Raw genomic sequence first — 15787 nt, 5'->3', positions numbered from 1 at the left:
TAATTGGTCGTTATCTGCCAACGGCCGCGTCGTTTGCAGATTTTCGTGTGTTTTGCAGGGTTTCTCGTTTATGAGTCGAGATACAAAGATACGGTTTTCACATTACGCTGTTACTTTTTTATGAAACTAAAGATGCTACATACAGATATGTCCTAGCTCTCTGACTTCCGAAAATACAGGGCGAATCTGAAATTATTGCATTTTTCGATCCCCTTTGTATCATAACTTATCGAAAAGGTGAAAACGGTGTCCCGTACAGTTTTTCACGTAGAATGCAGTAACGTAACTATTTCTTCGTTGCAATCTGTCTTTTTTAAATGGACTAAAACTTATATGTTTTTTTAAATGCTATATTTTGTATATTATTTTATTTTCCTTGTTACGGGCTTTCTAAAATACTTATTTTCATAAAAAGGGTAAAAATGCATTATTTAACTTTATTACATAGTCGGCCGATTTAAATTAGGTAATCAAAACAATCAACTAATTTATTCGACGTAAAATGTTGGTTATTGGCATGTTATCTAAAAGCAGCACAAGTTCAGTTTCCGTGTAGTTTATCAAAATATCACGATGCAAAGCAAAATTATCTGGTAAAATTAAGTTAAATAAAATAAGAGCCGTTTAGCACTTTAGTAGTACCTAAATAAATAAATATAGAGTATAATATAATTTTAGAAAGCTCATAACAAGGCAAATAAAATAAAAAATAATATATAGAGTGTCCTGTTTAAAAAAAAAGAAAATAAGTTTGAGTCATTTTTCGAAATAGACAGCACCCAACGAAGAACTAGTTTCCAGATTCTATTCTACCTGAAAAACGAGACACGGGCGGTGGGTAGAACAAAACAAAATCAGGGTATCCGGTATATACAATCGTTGTCGATTGGCTGTCAGCAATGAAATAGTCGTTAAATTAATAATTGGTCGTTATCTGCCAACGGCCGCGTCGTTGGCAGATAACGAAAACATAATGATGCAAAATAAATCAGTATTGGAGAGTATTGGAACAAAGATGAAATTCTAACTGCTGCTGAGTTGTATTTACTGTTTTTCAAAATATATTAAATTACCACTCTGAACCGCCATAATAGAATTATCCAACCGCACATTGAATATTTATCGTTTCTTTTTTATTTTTCTTCTTCTTTCCTTCTGGTTGTTTCCGATCTGTCGCCGAAACCGAAAGTGTTCGGTTGTTGCCTCAACAAACCACTTTCTTTTCTCTCTTGTAACGACTCGGGCGCCCCCCGAAAAAAAACTTTCTCTCCTCTTTATTTATAAACGGTTATCGAAGAAATCGCAGGCGACCATGATGCGAAAACGAAAAAAGAAACAAGGGATAATCGCCCGATGAAGTAATATGGAAAACAAATCTGGTATTATTGACATGGTATGTTTATCAATTAACCATGCGTTATGCATTGACTTTGAAATGTTTGATGAAAGCTTTATAGTTTTACGACAGATTGTCGTCAGTGGCGGCCAGGGTTCGGAAAACTACATGTTACTTTTAAAAACTACATTACATGTAGTTAATGTAGAGGGTGTAGTTTATGTAACCTATGTCAAATATCAAAGGTTTGAGGTGAGGTTATAATAAGTTGAAGCTTTAAAAACACATAATGAATTTAAGAAAACAGAAGAAATATGGCTTAAATTTAATATTTACATCATATTATCTCTATTACACCTCATACAAAGGAAAATTATTCATAATATCAATACATAGTTTATTAACGTAGTTTTCATGTAGTTAATGAACGGGAAAAGACGTAGTTTTTGAAGAAAAACTACACGTAGGTAATCAGGTAAATTACGTCTTAATTAACTACTTCCGAACCCTGGTGGCGGCTTAACCATAAGGTCAAATGATCAATGCCGCCCCAAAAAAAAACTGAAAAAAATTAGGAAAAACCTATTTAAATTATACTTTTCGTAAATAACTTTTTTTCAATTTTTGCTTCAAAACGTTTTATTTTACCCATTTTCTCTACAGCCTGTCAAAATTTCATTTTGCCCTTAGTTCCCGCTATGTTTTTCACGTGTTAAGCCCCATACTCATACTTCGCTCCTTCCTCGCGTTACTTCGTCACTTCACTTCGTTCCTTCGTCCCTTCGCTTCCTTCCTTCGTCCATTCGATGCTTGGAAATTAGTCGATTATACAACAACACACCACAAAATATTTTTAATATAGCAGCTACATGTTTATTACGAAATATCTAGTAACCTCTAAAATTTTTAAAAAATCCGAAAGGCGCATAATTTTTATTTTATAAAACTGCAATTCTTTGTCGTGTCAAAAATAAAAACTAAATTTTAATAATATATATTTTTTTAATAAATCCCAATATTTCAGTATCATGTACAAGGTATATCAGTATGAATGTACAAGGCGAGTCAACAATAGAGTAAAGTTTATTATGTAATTTATATCGAAACTATGAAATATGATATACTAATTAAACGTTAATGATGTCAATCCCCATTTCTTCAGATATTTTTGTAAAGGCATCATGCACACTATTTCTATTTTTTTATTTTTGTCGCTACGATTACATAAATATGGACATGTATTTTTTCACAAATATGAAGACAATATTGTTTTTTTCTTCCATTTTTTGGACTACTGTGTGTGAATTATTTTTATATCGACTGGCGATAGCTATTTGTACAGGATGTCCCATTTTTGTGTGTTTTATGGGGTTTCTGGTTTATGAGTAGAGATATAAAGATGCCGTTTTCACATCATTGTTCTACTTATTATGAAACTAAATATTTTTTAATTAGTAGAAATTTTTGCATTTTTCGATAACCTTTGTATCTCGATTATCTTATAACTTATCGAAAAGGTGAAAAGGATCAGTGATGGGCGGTGGGTAAGTACCCAATTCGTAGATAAATAAAATCTGGGTATATATGTATATACCTACCTGTATATTTAGATGAACATCCTAATTTTAATTAAAGGAGTTTCCGACGACCGCATAGTAAATACCCGGTATAATACCGGGAATAGAAATATTAGTAAATACCCGGTATAATACCGGGAATAGAAATATACCACTATATATATATATATATATATATATATATATATATATATATATATATATATATATATATATATATATATATATAGGAATATATGTAGATATACTAGTATTCTTGATATTACTGGTATTATACCGGGTATTTACTATGCGGTCGTTGAAAATACCTTTTATAAAATTAGACTGTTCATCTAAATGTACAGGTATATACTGGATACCCTGATTTTATTTTGTTCTACCTATTGAGTACTTACCCACCGCCCGTGTCTCGTTTTTCAGGTAGAATGCAGTGACGAAACTAGTTCTTCGTTGGGAGCTGTCTATTTCGAAAAATGACTCAAACTTATGTTCTTTTTTTTAAACAGGACACTCTATATATTATTTTTTATTTTATTTGCCTTGTTATGAGCTTTCTAAAATTATAATATACTCTATATTTATTTATTTAGGTACTGCTAAAGTGCTAAACGGCTCTTATTTTATTTAACTTAAATTTACCAGATAATTTTGCTTTGCATCGTGATATTTTGATAAACTACACGGAAACTGAACTTGTGCTGCTTTTAAATAACATGCCAATAACCAACATTTTACGTCGAATAAATTAGTTGATTGTTTTGATTACCTAATTTAAATCGGCCGACTATGTAATAAAGTTAAATAATGCATTTTTACCCCGTTTATGAAAATAAGTATTTTAGAAAGCTCGTAACAAGGAAAATAAAATAATATACAAAATATAGCATTTAAAAAACATATAAGTTTTAGTCCATTTAAAAAAGACAGAGTGCAACGAAGAAATAGTTACGTTACTGCATTCTACGTGAAAAACTGTACGGGACACCGTTTTCACCTTTTCGATAAGTACAAAGGGGATCGAAAAATGCAATAATTTCAGATTCGCCCTGTATTTTAGGAAGTAAGAGAGCTAGGACATATCTGTATGTAGCATCTTTAGTTTCATAAAAAAGTAACAGCGTAATGTGAAAACCGCATCTTTGTATCTCGACTCATAAACGAGAAACCCTGCAAAACACACGAAAATGGGACACCCTGTACAGACGTACTGCCAAATCAAGAAATCAACTACGAATGAAATCCAAGATAGATTTATATATTTTAATATTTTTTTGTGTTTTTGATAATTCCTTTGCTACTTCGTCCAAAAACCGACAGTACGGGCACAGGGGGAAGGAGCGTTTCGAGGAAGTAAACGGACGAAGGAGCGTTTTGACGAAGGAACGAAAGAACACACAGTCGCATAAAATCGACATTTCCCATAGTAAATATAAGGTTTTTGGACGAAGGGACGCGACGAAGGAAGGAAGTGAAGTAGCGAAGTGTGAGTATGGGGCTTTAAACTCCAAATGCTTCGGCTCGTAACGCCAACAAGTTAAGGTATACTACGTATAGAAAATATAACGGAAAATATAACGCTATAATTTAAAAATATTTTTAAATTGTAGCTCTAATAGTCCTTCAACGAACCCAAAACTTACAATTGGCAAAAATCTAAACAACCCTGTCTATTATTTTTCAGTTGTTTTAATAGAAATGTTTTATCAGGACTGTTCAAATACAGATTAATGATATAATGAAACATTCTTAACTTTACCTGTATACTTGAAACACCAAAAGTGTAAGCCGGTAGGGGCTCTACTGCCGAATTGATAACGTAATCGCCCAATGTGACGTGGACTTGCCTTGGTGTGGCTCTGGCGACGCAGTGACCAGCCGTAACTACATGCCTTCTGCTGATTAAGGAACCACCACACCTGGAAGAGAAAAAAATACAAAACGGCACTATTTGAGAGGATGTCCTGCTAAGAATGTCTCTGGGCTGTATCTGGGAAACTATTACCCGTAGAACCTGGCGAAAAACTACGTATGATCGAATAAAAACGGCGTCAGAGATGGCTATGAAATGAAGATCGCTGTCATTTTATATTATGTAAATTTATATGGGAAATGTCATCGATCTTCATTTCATAGCCATCGCTAACGCCGTTTTTACTCGATCATACGGTATCTATGACTAAAGAGAAATTGTTTGGAAATTATTTCTTAAGTTATTAGAAGTTATTTTAACTAAATATCAGACTATACATTATATTACGATTTAGATAGCTGTTATTGAAATTAAAAATTTATTCTTCATTTTTACAAAACGTGAAACATGTCAAGAACCTTACAATTTAGGGATATGCTTCTTTAATGAACTCGCCTTTATTTTTTTCCTAAAATCCGAAAATCAATTAATATATAGGGTGTTCCATTACAAAAAAACAACTTAGATACGTAACTTTTTTTTGGAGACACCCTATAAAACTCCCTATATTTTTAAAAAATGTACCTATAAAAACGTTAAACTAAATATTTGTGTAGGTATATAACTTTAATTAATATACATAGATATAGATTGTGCCAGGATTATACCTTTGAAATTATTTTTAGTTTTCTAATTAAATTATATTAGGGAAATTACAATGACAACTAGCGGCATCGCTGTGGATTCATCTTTACTACGAAATTATCGAAACCTGTAGGAATTACGCTGACATTTGACGTTTTCATTTGTTTTGATTCCACTTATATTTGACAGCGCGCGTTTGTGAGTTTTCTGCGGTAGTTGAAAATTTTTGTAGCTTTTGAACAACTTTCTAATAATTATTAGTGTTTATTGCAAAGAAAACTATTTAAAGTAGATTTTAACTATCTACGGTGGTTCGCCAGTGCATAGTTTGTAAAAAGGTGGACTATTCTAACCCGGAATTGATATTTCGACGGTAAGTGTCATTACGTTTTTTTACCTTTAGCCATGCTTACAGTAGCGTATTTAGATACTTTTAGTTATAAGTAGATTAGTATTGTGAAATTAGAGTTACCCTCCGGCAAAACTAGTTATAAGTTATAATGGAAAATTGGTCTAAGGCAATCCCAATCAATTTTTGATAAAATTCATTAATTTTTGACAAAAAAATATCACGCCACCGTCACGGCAGTGATAGAGCCAAATGACAGACAAAACATAGACTGAGATAGACGAAACTCAACCGTGTTGTCATATTTATGTACCCCTATCTTTTTAACTCTAATAAAAGTGTCAAACCATTCTAAAAAGTTGAGTTTTATGAATGGAGTGTTCTGTGTACCCATTTAGATGTCTTTGGTCTCTACATTAATAACCATATACTTAAATCCGTGTGGATTTTCCTTAAATATTCTGAGAAGCGATTAAGAAAAAATTATATAACTTTCGGAGTAGCCTGAACGCGTATTGCGCGACATCGCCGGCCTTTTCTAAACAGATAAAGCTGCCTCTGGTGAATCTTACACAACGGCAAACGATCACTTTCACCTGGTTATCGCCCGATTACATTTATGGCAGGTCGGAGAATCATTTCTCTTTCAGTTTCGTTTTCGTTTGGCGCTGATTTGAAAGCTATCGACTGATTTAGTTGCATTTTCGCGAGTCGCGAATTAAAGGAATCGCGAATATATGCAAGTAATAACCGCGAATAACGAGAATTTAGGAGAATTAAGAAGATTTATTTAGATCAGGAAGTGGCTATACTGTGGTAGAGCTTAACGCCAGAATAGAACGGGCCCCGTACCAAGAGTTTAACACAGATTTATCAGTAAGACCAAGAAACTAAATAAAACAAGGATGCATTCGGTCCTTTAGGAATTGATCTCAAAATCCAAGAAGGCAATAGTCGAAGAGAGATATATTTATCCTCGATTATAGATCCGGGACAACACCGCGGCGCAATGTGACCAACATAGCGATAATAAACTTCTGTTTGAACTAATTTTTGCAGCTTTATAATCTAAACAAAATATCTGTTACAATCATTTGCTCTATAAAGTAAAACGAAGAGCTGCTTGGTATCTTAAATTGTACAACAAATTTAAACATTTTTGCCAAAATGTCATTTAATCAGGTTTATAGGCCTAGATCATATACCGGGTGTTTCATCGTCGAGCGGGACATAGGAAATACCATGTAAATTTTAATGGGGTCAATTATTGGCTTCCCTAATTATTTTAGAGAATAATTCTATTTAGGTTTATTGAAGAGTACTAAAACCCACATTGAAAAGAATAACTTTAGATATTTTTGATTAGCTCGTTTACGAGTTATCGCCGATTTCTTTTTAAATATTTCTCCTTCCTTATGGCCTTGTATTTACTTATGAGCACCAGTCAAGGTAAAAGATAACTGTCAAATGAAGTTGTCATTTCAGAAATTTATCTATTTAGTGCTTTATTATTATTAAAAACTCATACCTACATCGAAAATATTAGCCATGAATTACACTACCGAAAAAAAAGTATTGATGATTAAATGGTATTATTAAGGAAATAGTTATCAAAAGGTGTCGGACATGTTTGCTGCTCTGTATCCGAATAGACCGATACCTGGAAAATCTACAATCGCAAGGAATATCCAGAGATTTGAGACCAAAGGTACCCTAATAAATAACTGCAGATGTGAAGCAAGGCAGGAACAAAGAGAAAATGCAAGAAATGATACCGACTTGGAAGTTTTATTGTGCGTGGAAGAGAACGATGGAAAGATCAGCACAAGGAAACTTGAGGATGAAATGGGAATAGATCACACTACAGCGTTTCGAATTTTGAAACGACATAAATACTATTCCGTCAAATATGAAAAGCACCAAGAGCTACGAGATGGGGACGAAATACGGCGGCAGGCGTTTTGTTTTGATATGATGGAAAGATCAAACACGGATAGGAAATTTTTAAAAAACATATGTTTCACTGACGAATGCACGTTTACCTGTTCAAAATTATCGATATTGGAACAAAGAAAACCAACACAGGTTTGTCGAAACAAGAACGCAATATCCACAGAAAGTAAATGTTTGGGCAGGGATATTCGGACACAATATTATCGGGCCATTATTTCTTACGCGAAATTTAAATGCAGAATATTATTTGGTTCGGAACTACTCGAAAATCATATTTTACCTGCTTTACATGATGCCGCTAGGGAAAATCAGGAAGTTTGGTACCAAATGGATGGCTGCCCGGCACATAGTACCCTGTCTCTTCGGGAATATTTAGACAATAGTTTTAACGGAAACGTTATTGGCCTAAATCATACAGTAAATTGGCCAGCAAGGTCTCCTGATATTTCGCCAAATGATTTCTTCCTCTGGGGCCATTTAAAAAACAGGATATACAAGGACAAAAAATACCCAAATCTAGACGAGTTAAAAAATGCTATTAATGTTATTGAATATTGTAATAATACTATAATTAACCTTATAATTGATTACTTTATTTTAATTTAATTCATATTAATTATAAATACATCTTTAAGATTTCCGATGTAGGAATGAGTTTTCAATAATAATAAAGCACTAAATAAGTAAATTTCTGAAATGACAACTTCATTTGACAGTTATCTTTTACCTTGGCTGGTGCTCATAAGTAAATACAGGGCCATAAGAAAAGAGAAATATTTAAAAAGAAATCGGCGATAACTCGTAAACAACACACTAAATATACTATATAACAAACAAAAATATCTAAAGTTATTCTTTTGAATGTGGGTTTTAGTGGTCTTCAATAAACCTAAGGTTCCTATTCTCTAAAATAATCAGGGAAGCCAATAATTGACTCCTTTAATGATATTGAATAATTGACCCTATTAAAATTTACTTGGGATTTCCTATGTCCCGCTCGACGATGCAACACCCGGTATAGGTACTTACGTGGATAAATCAACGCCATAAGTTTAGCATTAAAAAATATGTCTCCAACGTCACGACATGCCATTTTCAAACCTTCTTTATTGCACCTATGAAACGTTCAATAGGTTTTTCTTTCTCGAGGACCTTACTTTGCGCATGCGTATTAAAAGTTGCACGTATTTCCAGATTAATCACAATTTTATACGGTTTAGAAAGTAAAAATTACAAAATGTTCTGGAAACCAACTTTTCATTCATTGTCTGCTATAAATTATATGCTATTATTATTTTAGCAATGAACTTAAATAAAATATAACCTTCCGCTCGTCCAAATATTTAATGTTTATCATCGTTTAACAACAAAAGCCTCGTTTAATTCGTTTTCCTTCTGTCAAGCAAGCGAACGATTCAACAGACGCGTGTCTGTTCTTTTTTGCTAATTAACCTAAAAATCTAGGTTACAACTGAGGACAGAGAAGGATACGTTTTATGCAACTATTTTTTTAATGAATAATAATAATAATAATGGCATTGTTCGTCGTATGTGTGTGTGTGGTGTGTGACCTTAAGTTATCACGAACACATTAACATATACTGGTATTGTAGATTATCTTAGCCGTGAGAAATGTGTTTTATTAGTTAAAATATTCATATTTGTTTATTTTTATAATTAAAAAGGATTTACGAGAGGAAAATAATTAATTAAAAATATTTTTTGCGTTAAAAGAATTATTTCGATATTTTTAAAATTTCTGGAATCCACTATTCAATTGTTTTCGGTCAGTTCCTGTTTCACCGGAAATGACTACAACTTTTGATTTGTAAATGGCACCCACGGTATTTTTTTATGTATTCGATAGAAAATAACACTTTGAATAGAATGACATATCATATGTCAACTTTTGACATTTTCGCATATGGTTTATTTGAAATTATAACTTGCGGTTCGTAACGAAAATTTGACTCAAAATACCAAGTGGTATTAAATTATTCGTAAAAAAATGCTTTTTTTAAAAATCAAAAGTTGTAGTCATTTCCGGTGAAACAGGAAGTGACCAATAACAATTGAATATGTCAATCAATCCAGATTTATGTCGTATACTAACGTACTAAGTCTCGTTATTTTATCTGAAAAAATAAAAAAGTTATAGGGGGTGGGCCACTTTTGAGACGCACCCGGTATAAAGAATTTATTAATAGCTCCCAAAATAAAACAAGAGACACATGGCAGTATATTTTTAATAATTCTTTAGTTTCTTAATATACAGGGTGGCCATCGAAAACGTTTCGCAAGGCATAACGGCCAGGGTATTTATTTTTTCAAAAAATCCAAAAACTCGTCAATTTTGTTTGTGAGGGGGACAACTTTTGCCCCAAAAACGATTGCAAAATATTCAACCCTCTGAACGGGGGTGTCATCCCCCAACTTTTTTCAAGTGGAAAGGGGGGTCAAGTGGCGCCGCAATGAAAAGAGCTTTCTATTCTCTATATTATCTTATTTACTATTCTCTCTATATACGTTTTATACAAAAACACCAAGTACCATCCTTGCAAGCAGAGCTCCACTACATCGATCCTGTTGCAGTTTCAACGACATCAGTAGACAGACAGATTTGGATCTCTTCCACAACTCCCTCCAAAGTTTTAAAGGGCATCTGGACACTCATTTCTTCAAACGTTAATTGTTATCTATTTTTTCATCTATCTTTTGTTTCACATATATACACTTATTTTCTGTATTTTTTTATATTTTATTAATTATTACTGTATTTTATATTAATATGTCTAAATTGTCTTTTGTATGGGTAAATACCTGTTAGGCAATAAAGTTATTATGATAATTATTATTATTATTTCCCCGCTTCGTTGTTGATAATCGGTCGAGTCATTGAGAAAATATGAAGGATTGAAATTTGAAAAGTTTATTTAAGCATTTATCAGAGTAAATTATAATTAAGGATAAATTCGACCAATTTGATGTTTTTTCTATTATTCCTAGATGTTTACGCATTTTTTCACTTGCCACAACGTTGAACGATCAGGTGCGGTAGTTGCTAGATAGCTGTTCTGTGACTTGTACGTTGAAGTTCTTCGCAATATCGTTAAACTGACCCACAATAGAATTTCCAAAAATACCAGCCCACGCGTTCAATTTCTGAGGGTTTTGTGTGTGCACCTCGTGAAAAACCCTGGGGGTTGTCCTCGGCCCAGTACCGACCAGTTGTGCCGATTAACTACACCGTTCAAAAAGAAAGTACACTCATCCGAAAAACACACATTAAATAGGAAATTATTATCATTCGCCACTCGTTCACTCATAGTTTCACAACTCAAAATCGTCTTCGTTGAGTTCTTGTACCAACTGAATTTTGTACGGGTGGAACTTGTACGGGTGGAACTTGGTGGTGTTTTTTTAATATCCTTTGGAAACTTGTACGATTCCCGCCGGTCTCATTGGCCAATTCTCTTGTACTCAGAATACTGTCCATGGCAACTTGGCCCAATACGAATACCTCCATAGCTTCATTTACTACAGGATTTTCCCTCTGCCTCTTTTTATTCATGACGGAACCAGTTTCGCGAAATTTTGCTACTAACTGGCGAACAATTTTGCCATAAAGGTGTTTGTCAGGATGGCGTTCATTGAATATCTGCGCAACCCGATTGCAAACATCTAGAAATAATAAGAAAAAACAGCAAATTGGTCGAAGGAATTTATCCTTATCATTTACTCTGATAAATGTTTAAAAAACTTTTCAAATTTCAATCTTTCATATTTTCCCAACGACTCGACCGATCTTCAAAAATGAAGCAGGAAAGTATAGAGAATAGAAAGCCCTTTTCATTGCGGTACCCCTTGCCCCCCTACCCATTTGAAACAAATCAAGGGATGACGCCCCCGTTTAGAGGGTTGAAGATTTTGCAATCATTTTTGGGGCAAAAGTTGTCCCCCTCACAAACAAAATTGACGTGTTTTTGAATTTTCTGCAAAAAAAATATTCTGGCCGTTATGCCTTGCAGGACGTTTTCGATGGGCCACCCTGTATTATTTTCCGCTCATGGCCTACTAATAAATATGACCTTTTAATAAAAACTTTTAAATATTGCAGTACATAGTGAAAATAGATATAGAGTGATACATATATTTTTGAGAAGCTTATGGCAAGCCAGATCATATAATTTACAGGGTGTTCCATTTAGGAAAACATAACTTAAGTTCGTATGTTTAAAAGTATTCTTTTCGTAGAATTACAGACTACGCCACTGTATTCTACCGTAAAAAATTCTACAATAAACAGTTTTTATCTTCTCGATGTCTTTAACAATAACAGAGATACAGGGGGTGTCTCAAATTGCAAAATTTTCGAAAAGACTCTGTAGCTCAGAAACGAAGAGGGCTATGAAAATTGTGTTTACAGCATCTTCCGTTTTACAAAAAAGTGGGACAGGTTTGTCCAAACCGCACCCTTCTATCTTCATTAATAACGGAGATACCGTATGATTTCAACTAAAATGGGACACCCTGTACACACAAAAGTATTAAACCGTCATCAGAAATATTTGTATGAAAAACGCAAATTATTTTTAAGAAGCAATAACCGCTTAAATGCTTTCGCATTCATTTATTCACATCCTGTATACTAATGTCATATTGTACCTGGAAGAACCTATTCGAATATAGGCTTGCCATGGAAACGTTCCAAAGCCAGCTTCGTCTCCTCCGACAATCCTTCTTTGGGCTTGCTGTTTGGCCGGTATACCACAACCTGAAAAACAAAGACACCATTCAAGAAGCAATTTAATTTAAACTAGCCAATTATCAATTTAAAAAATATATATATTCATTCGGTTAATATTGACTTCTAAAATTCTTGAATTACCGAAAAAAATAATAACAGATACCCATGAATTGGTCAGTCGATTGTTTTAAAAGTAAACTCAATAAAAATATACAGCTAAACTAACTAAAACAATCGAAAGTCAAGGTTACTAGATAGATACATGCGATTAGTTGAACAAGCAATTGCGAGGTTATTGCGCTTTTTTCATGCTTATCAACGTTCTACCGTTCTACATTTAACAGTTCATTGGCTACAGCTTTATGGCTACTTTCTTCGATGCGCATAGTTTTTCGTAAAGTAAATTCTTGAGTATCTTTCACCAACTTAAAAATAACGAAAAATTTGTTATGCCTTTTTTTATCTGCCATATTAATTCTTTATGCCTAATACTAAATAATGCTGCGCAATACCAAGTCCAGAGACTAGGAAGAATAGAAGTTAGACTAGTCACACACATTAAACTGTTTTATCACAGTATATACAGGGTGGCGCCTCTCATACGCCGCACAGTGCTTCATCCCATGCACAAAAATCAAAAAATAAGTTAAAATTTACTAATATCTGAATATATAATTTTATACTTATAGCAATGTTCAACCATCCTGTATATTATTTTTCATAAACAGCGTTTTTGTTAGCAAATATTTTCACTAAAAATAAATTTTGCGATCATTATCTCATCAGTGAAAAGAATAACATTCATAGTAGTTCTGTATATTATGGAGTTAAACGGGTACGTACTTAATTGAAAGCCACTATGGATATTGTTAAACAAGGTATGTACTTTAAATTTATTTCTAAACAAGTTCGTGATTGTTTAGTTTTATTTATTTTTTTAAGATGATTCTTAAATGGGTATAAAAATTTTACGTTTTCAAACTTCAAAAGGCATTTAAAAAAACGTATCAAAACCCTATCGTATTTATTGAATATTTTTGTTGCCATATTCATACACTTTTAATTTTTGTATAGTTCACCTGCGTCTGCTTGCGACGAACTTTATTTTATAATACTTTTCAGATGGAGTAAAATTGATAAGCAATGCCGATCTGGCTAATACTTGGCTTGATCATAAGGACAAGAACTCAAAATTATTTGTATTTCAAAAATATGTTCTTATTAGATATTGATGAACCTTCCAGTCAAATGAGACACCACTTGTAGCCTGAAAAAAAAGTCCACTATGTTGAAGCGAAACGTCGCATAAAAAAAGTGTCCATCTTTCAATTTATTATAAAATCTCATGCACAAGAAAAGGAAAAAATAATATATGAATATAGTCTATTAAAGAGGTAACTATTAACATCCGAACCCCTCATACCGACAAAATGAACAGTAACAACGCGAAAAAGTAACATATTAGAAAATGATGTACAGAAATATCTTATATGTGAGGATAGTTCATCTACCTGTGATTTGGATACTATAAATTTGGAAGATTCTGTCAGCAGTGATTCTCCTGAATCAGAGTAGTTACGATCTATGCATTTTGTTGTCCTAAAGTAAATTTACAGTATCTTAAGTTTTTTTTAATTAAATATAACATTAATATTTCTTTTTCATTAAAGAAAAACATTTTTATCTTATATTAGGCTTATATTGTAGGAATCATGTTCTAATGTTATTTCAATTCTTTTTTATCACAGGAATTTATTTAATACTTACACCGTTTTCATACTATAACCACAGAATATCTAGCTTGCGTAGCTAGATATTCTGTGCTATAACTTATTATTTGCTTAGATGGAACACAGCTCCAACATTATTATTATTTATAAGATTTTTTTCTCATAAACGTGAGACTAAGAAGATCATCATTTAGTACAATGAGAGTACTCATCATTTGTGTCAAATAAACCTAGTTTGAATAAATTGCTTACAATAAAAGAGAAGTTTTGGATTTTTGTCCTCTAGAGCCATATGTTCGAAGCACTGTGCGCCGCGGAGGCTCCAAGGAGAGAATGACAGTTTGTATTGAAATGAAATTTTGTGAGCATATATAGGTTAATTCAGAGTACTTTTTAAAAATATAGAGAGTTCTACAGGGTGTCCCCCAAAAAGTACATATCAAAGTTGTGTTTTTTTAATGGAACACCCTATATATTAATTGATTTTCGGATTCTCGGAAAAAAAAAGGTGAGATTATAAGAGAAGTATATGACTAAAATGTAAGGTTTTTGACATATTTAACATTTTCTAAAGTTCTAAAAGTCTAAGATTGGAATTCACCCAGTATAGCCTAATACGTAGTTAAATTAACTATTGTACTTTAAATCAAATTAAAACTTGATCGAAAAAGTTATACAGGGTGAGACAAAATTAATATTGAACATTGGTCACCTTTAAAAGGATTTTACTCTTTTATTTTAAATGGAACACCCAGTACATTATTCCGATATTCAATGGAGAATTCATGTCCCATCAAAATACTATTAAGGTTGCCTACCCCTCAAACAAAGATCTTCCTAGATATTTTCACTTACATGATTTGATCTGAGTAGATCTTTATTATTTGATAAAATCTAGGTGGCTATGATATATCTGACGTTACTTCAACATACCTGTCTAATTAGTCCAACTTTAAGAACTATAGTTATTATTTTGTGTCAGTTAAAACAAAAAAAAATTCTCAGAAATTTGCCGAAAATGCAAACTTATTGTACATCAGAGAGAATTGATATGATTCGATTAGTTGAAAAAAAAAGTGAATGCAGTGTGCATTCACCAATTAATAGAATACGTAAATGCTCCTGATTTTATCCAGTATGGTTTTTTTGAGGATATGTTAAAGACAGTGTTTACAAAACTCGACCAACTATTGTCGGCAACATGAGTGAAATTTTTGTGGCTGCTCTTCGAGGTAGAACCACGTAGATGAAAATATCCTTTTGAAAAGATAATCATTTTATGCGGTTAACAGGAAAGGAAGCATTTTCAGCATTTGATTTCATCTAGCTAATTTTTGTCACATAATTATAGGTTTATATCTAGTTTTAATTCTGTAATAATTAAAATATGTTTTAAACGTGTATCTTTTTATTCTTCTTCTTATCGCGCAATCTCCTGCCGAAGGTTGGCGATCCAAATGGCAATTGTGGCTCTGGAAACTGCAGCCCGGAAGATTTCCGCAGACGAGCGTTCAAACCATCTTCACAAATCTTTTAGCCAT

At 32.9% G+C, this 15787-nt stretch overlaps 1 protein-coding gene across 1 annotated transcript in view; it reads right to left on the bottom strand.

Moving 5' to 3' along the window:
* Nucleotides 1-15787, bottom strand: part of LOC115887905 — a 39040-nt gene that overhangs the window by 9501 nt on the left and 13752 nt on the right. The window contains exons 3-4 of the mRNA XM_030907434.1: nucleotides 12435-12543; nucleotides 4670-4829 (exon numbers count right to left, since the gene is read on the bottom strand). Of these exons, the coding sequence (XP_030763294.1) occupies nucleotides 4670-4829; nucleotides 12435-12543 (269 nt within the window). The remainder of the gene's footprint in view (nucleotides 1-4669; nucleotides 4830-12434; nucleotides 12544-15787) is intronic.

Source organism: Sitophilus oryzae, unplaced genomic scaffold, assembly GCF_002938485.1.
Source record: "Sitophilus oryzae breed Bouriz unplaced genomic scaffold, Soryzae_2.0 scaffold_682_pilon_pilon, whole genome shotgun sequence".
In the NCBI taxonomy this organism is placed as follows: Eukaryota; Metazoa; Arthropoda; class Insecta; order Coleoptera; family Curculionidae; genus Sitophilus; species Sitophilus oryzae.
Note: the sequence above shows the minus strand (reverse complement) of the source record. Positions and strands in the feature narration are given on the sequence as shown.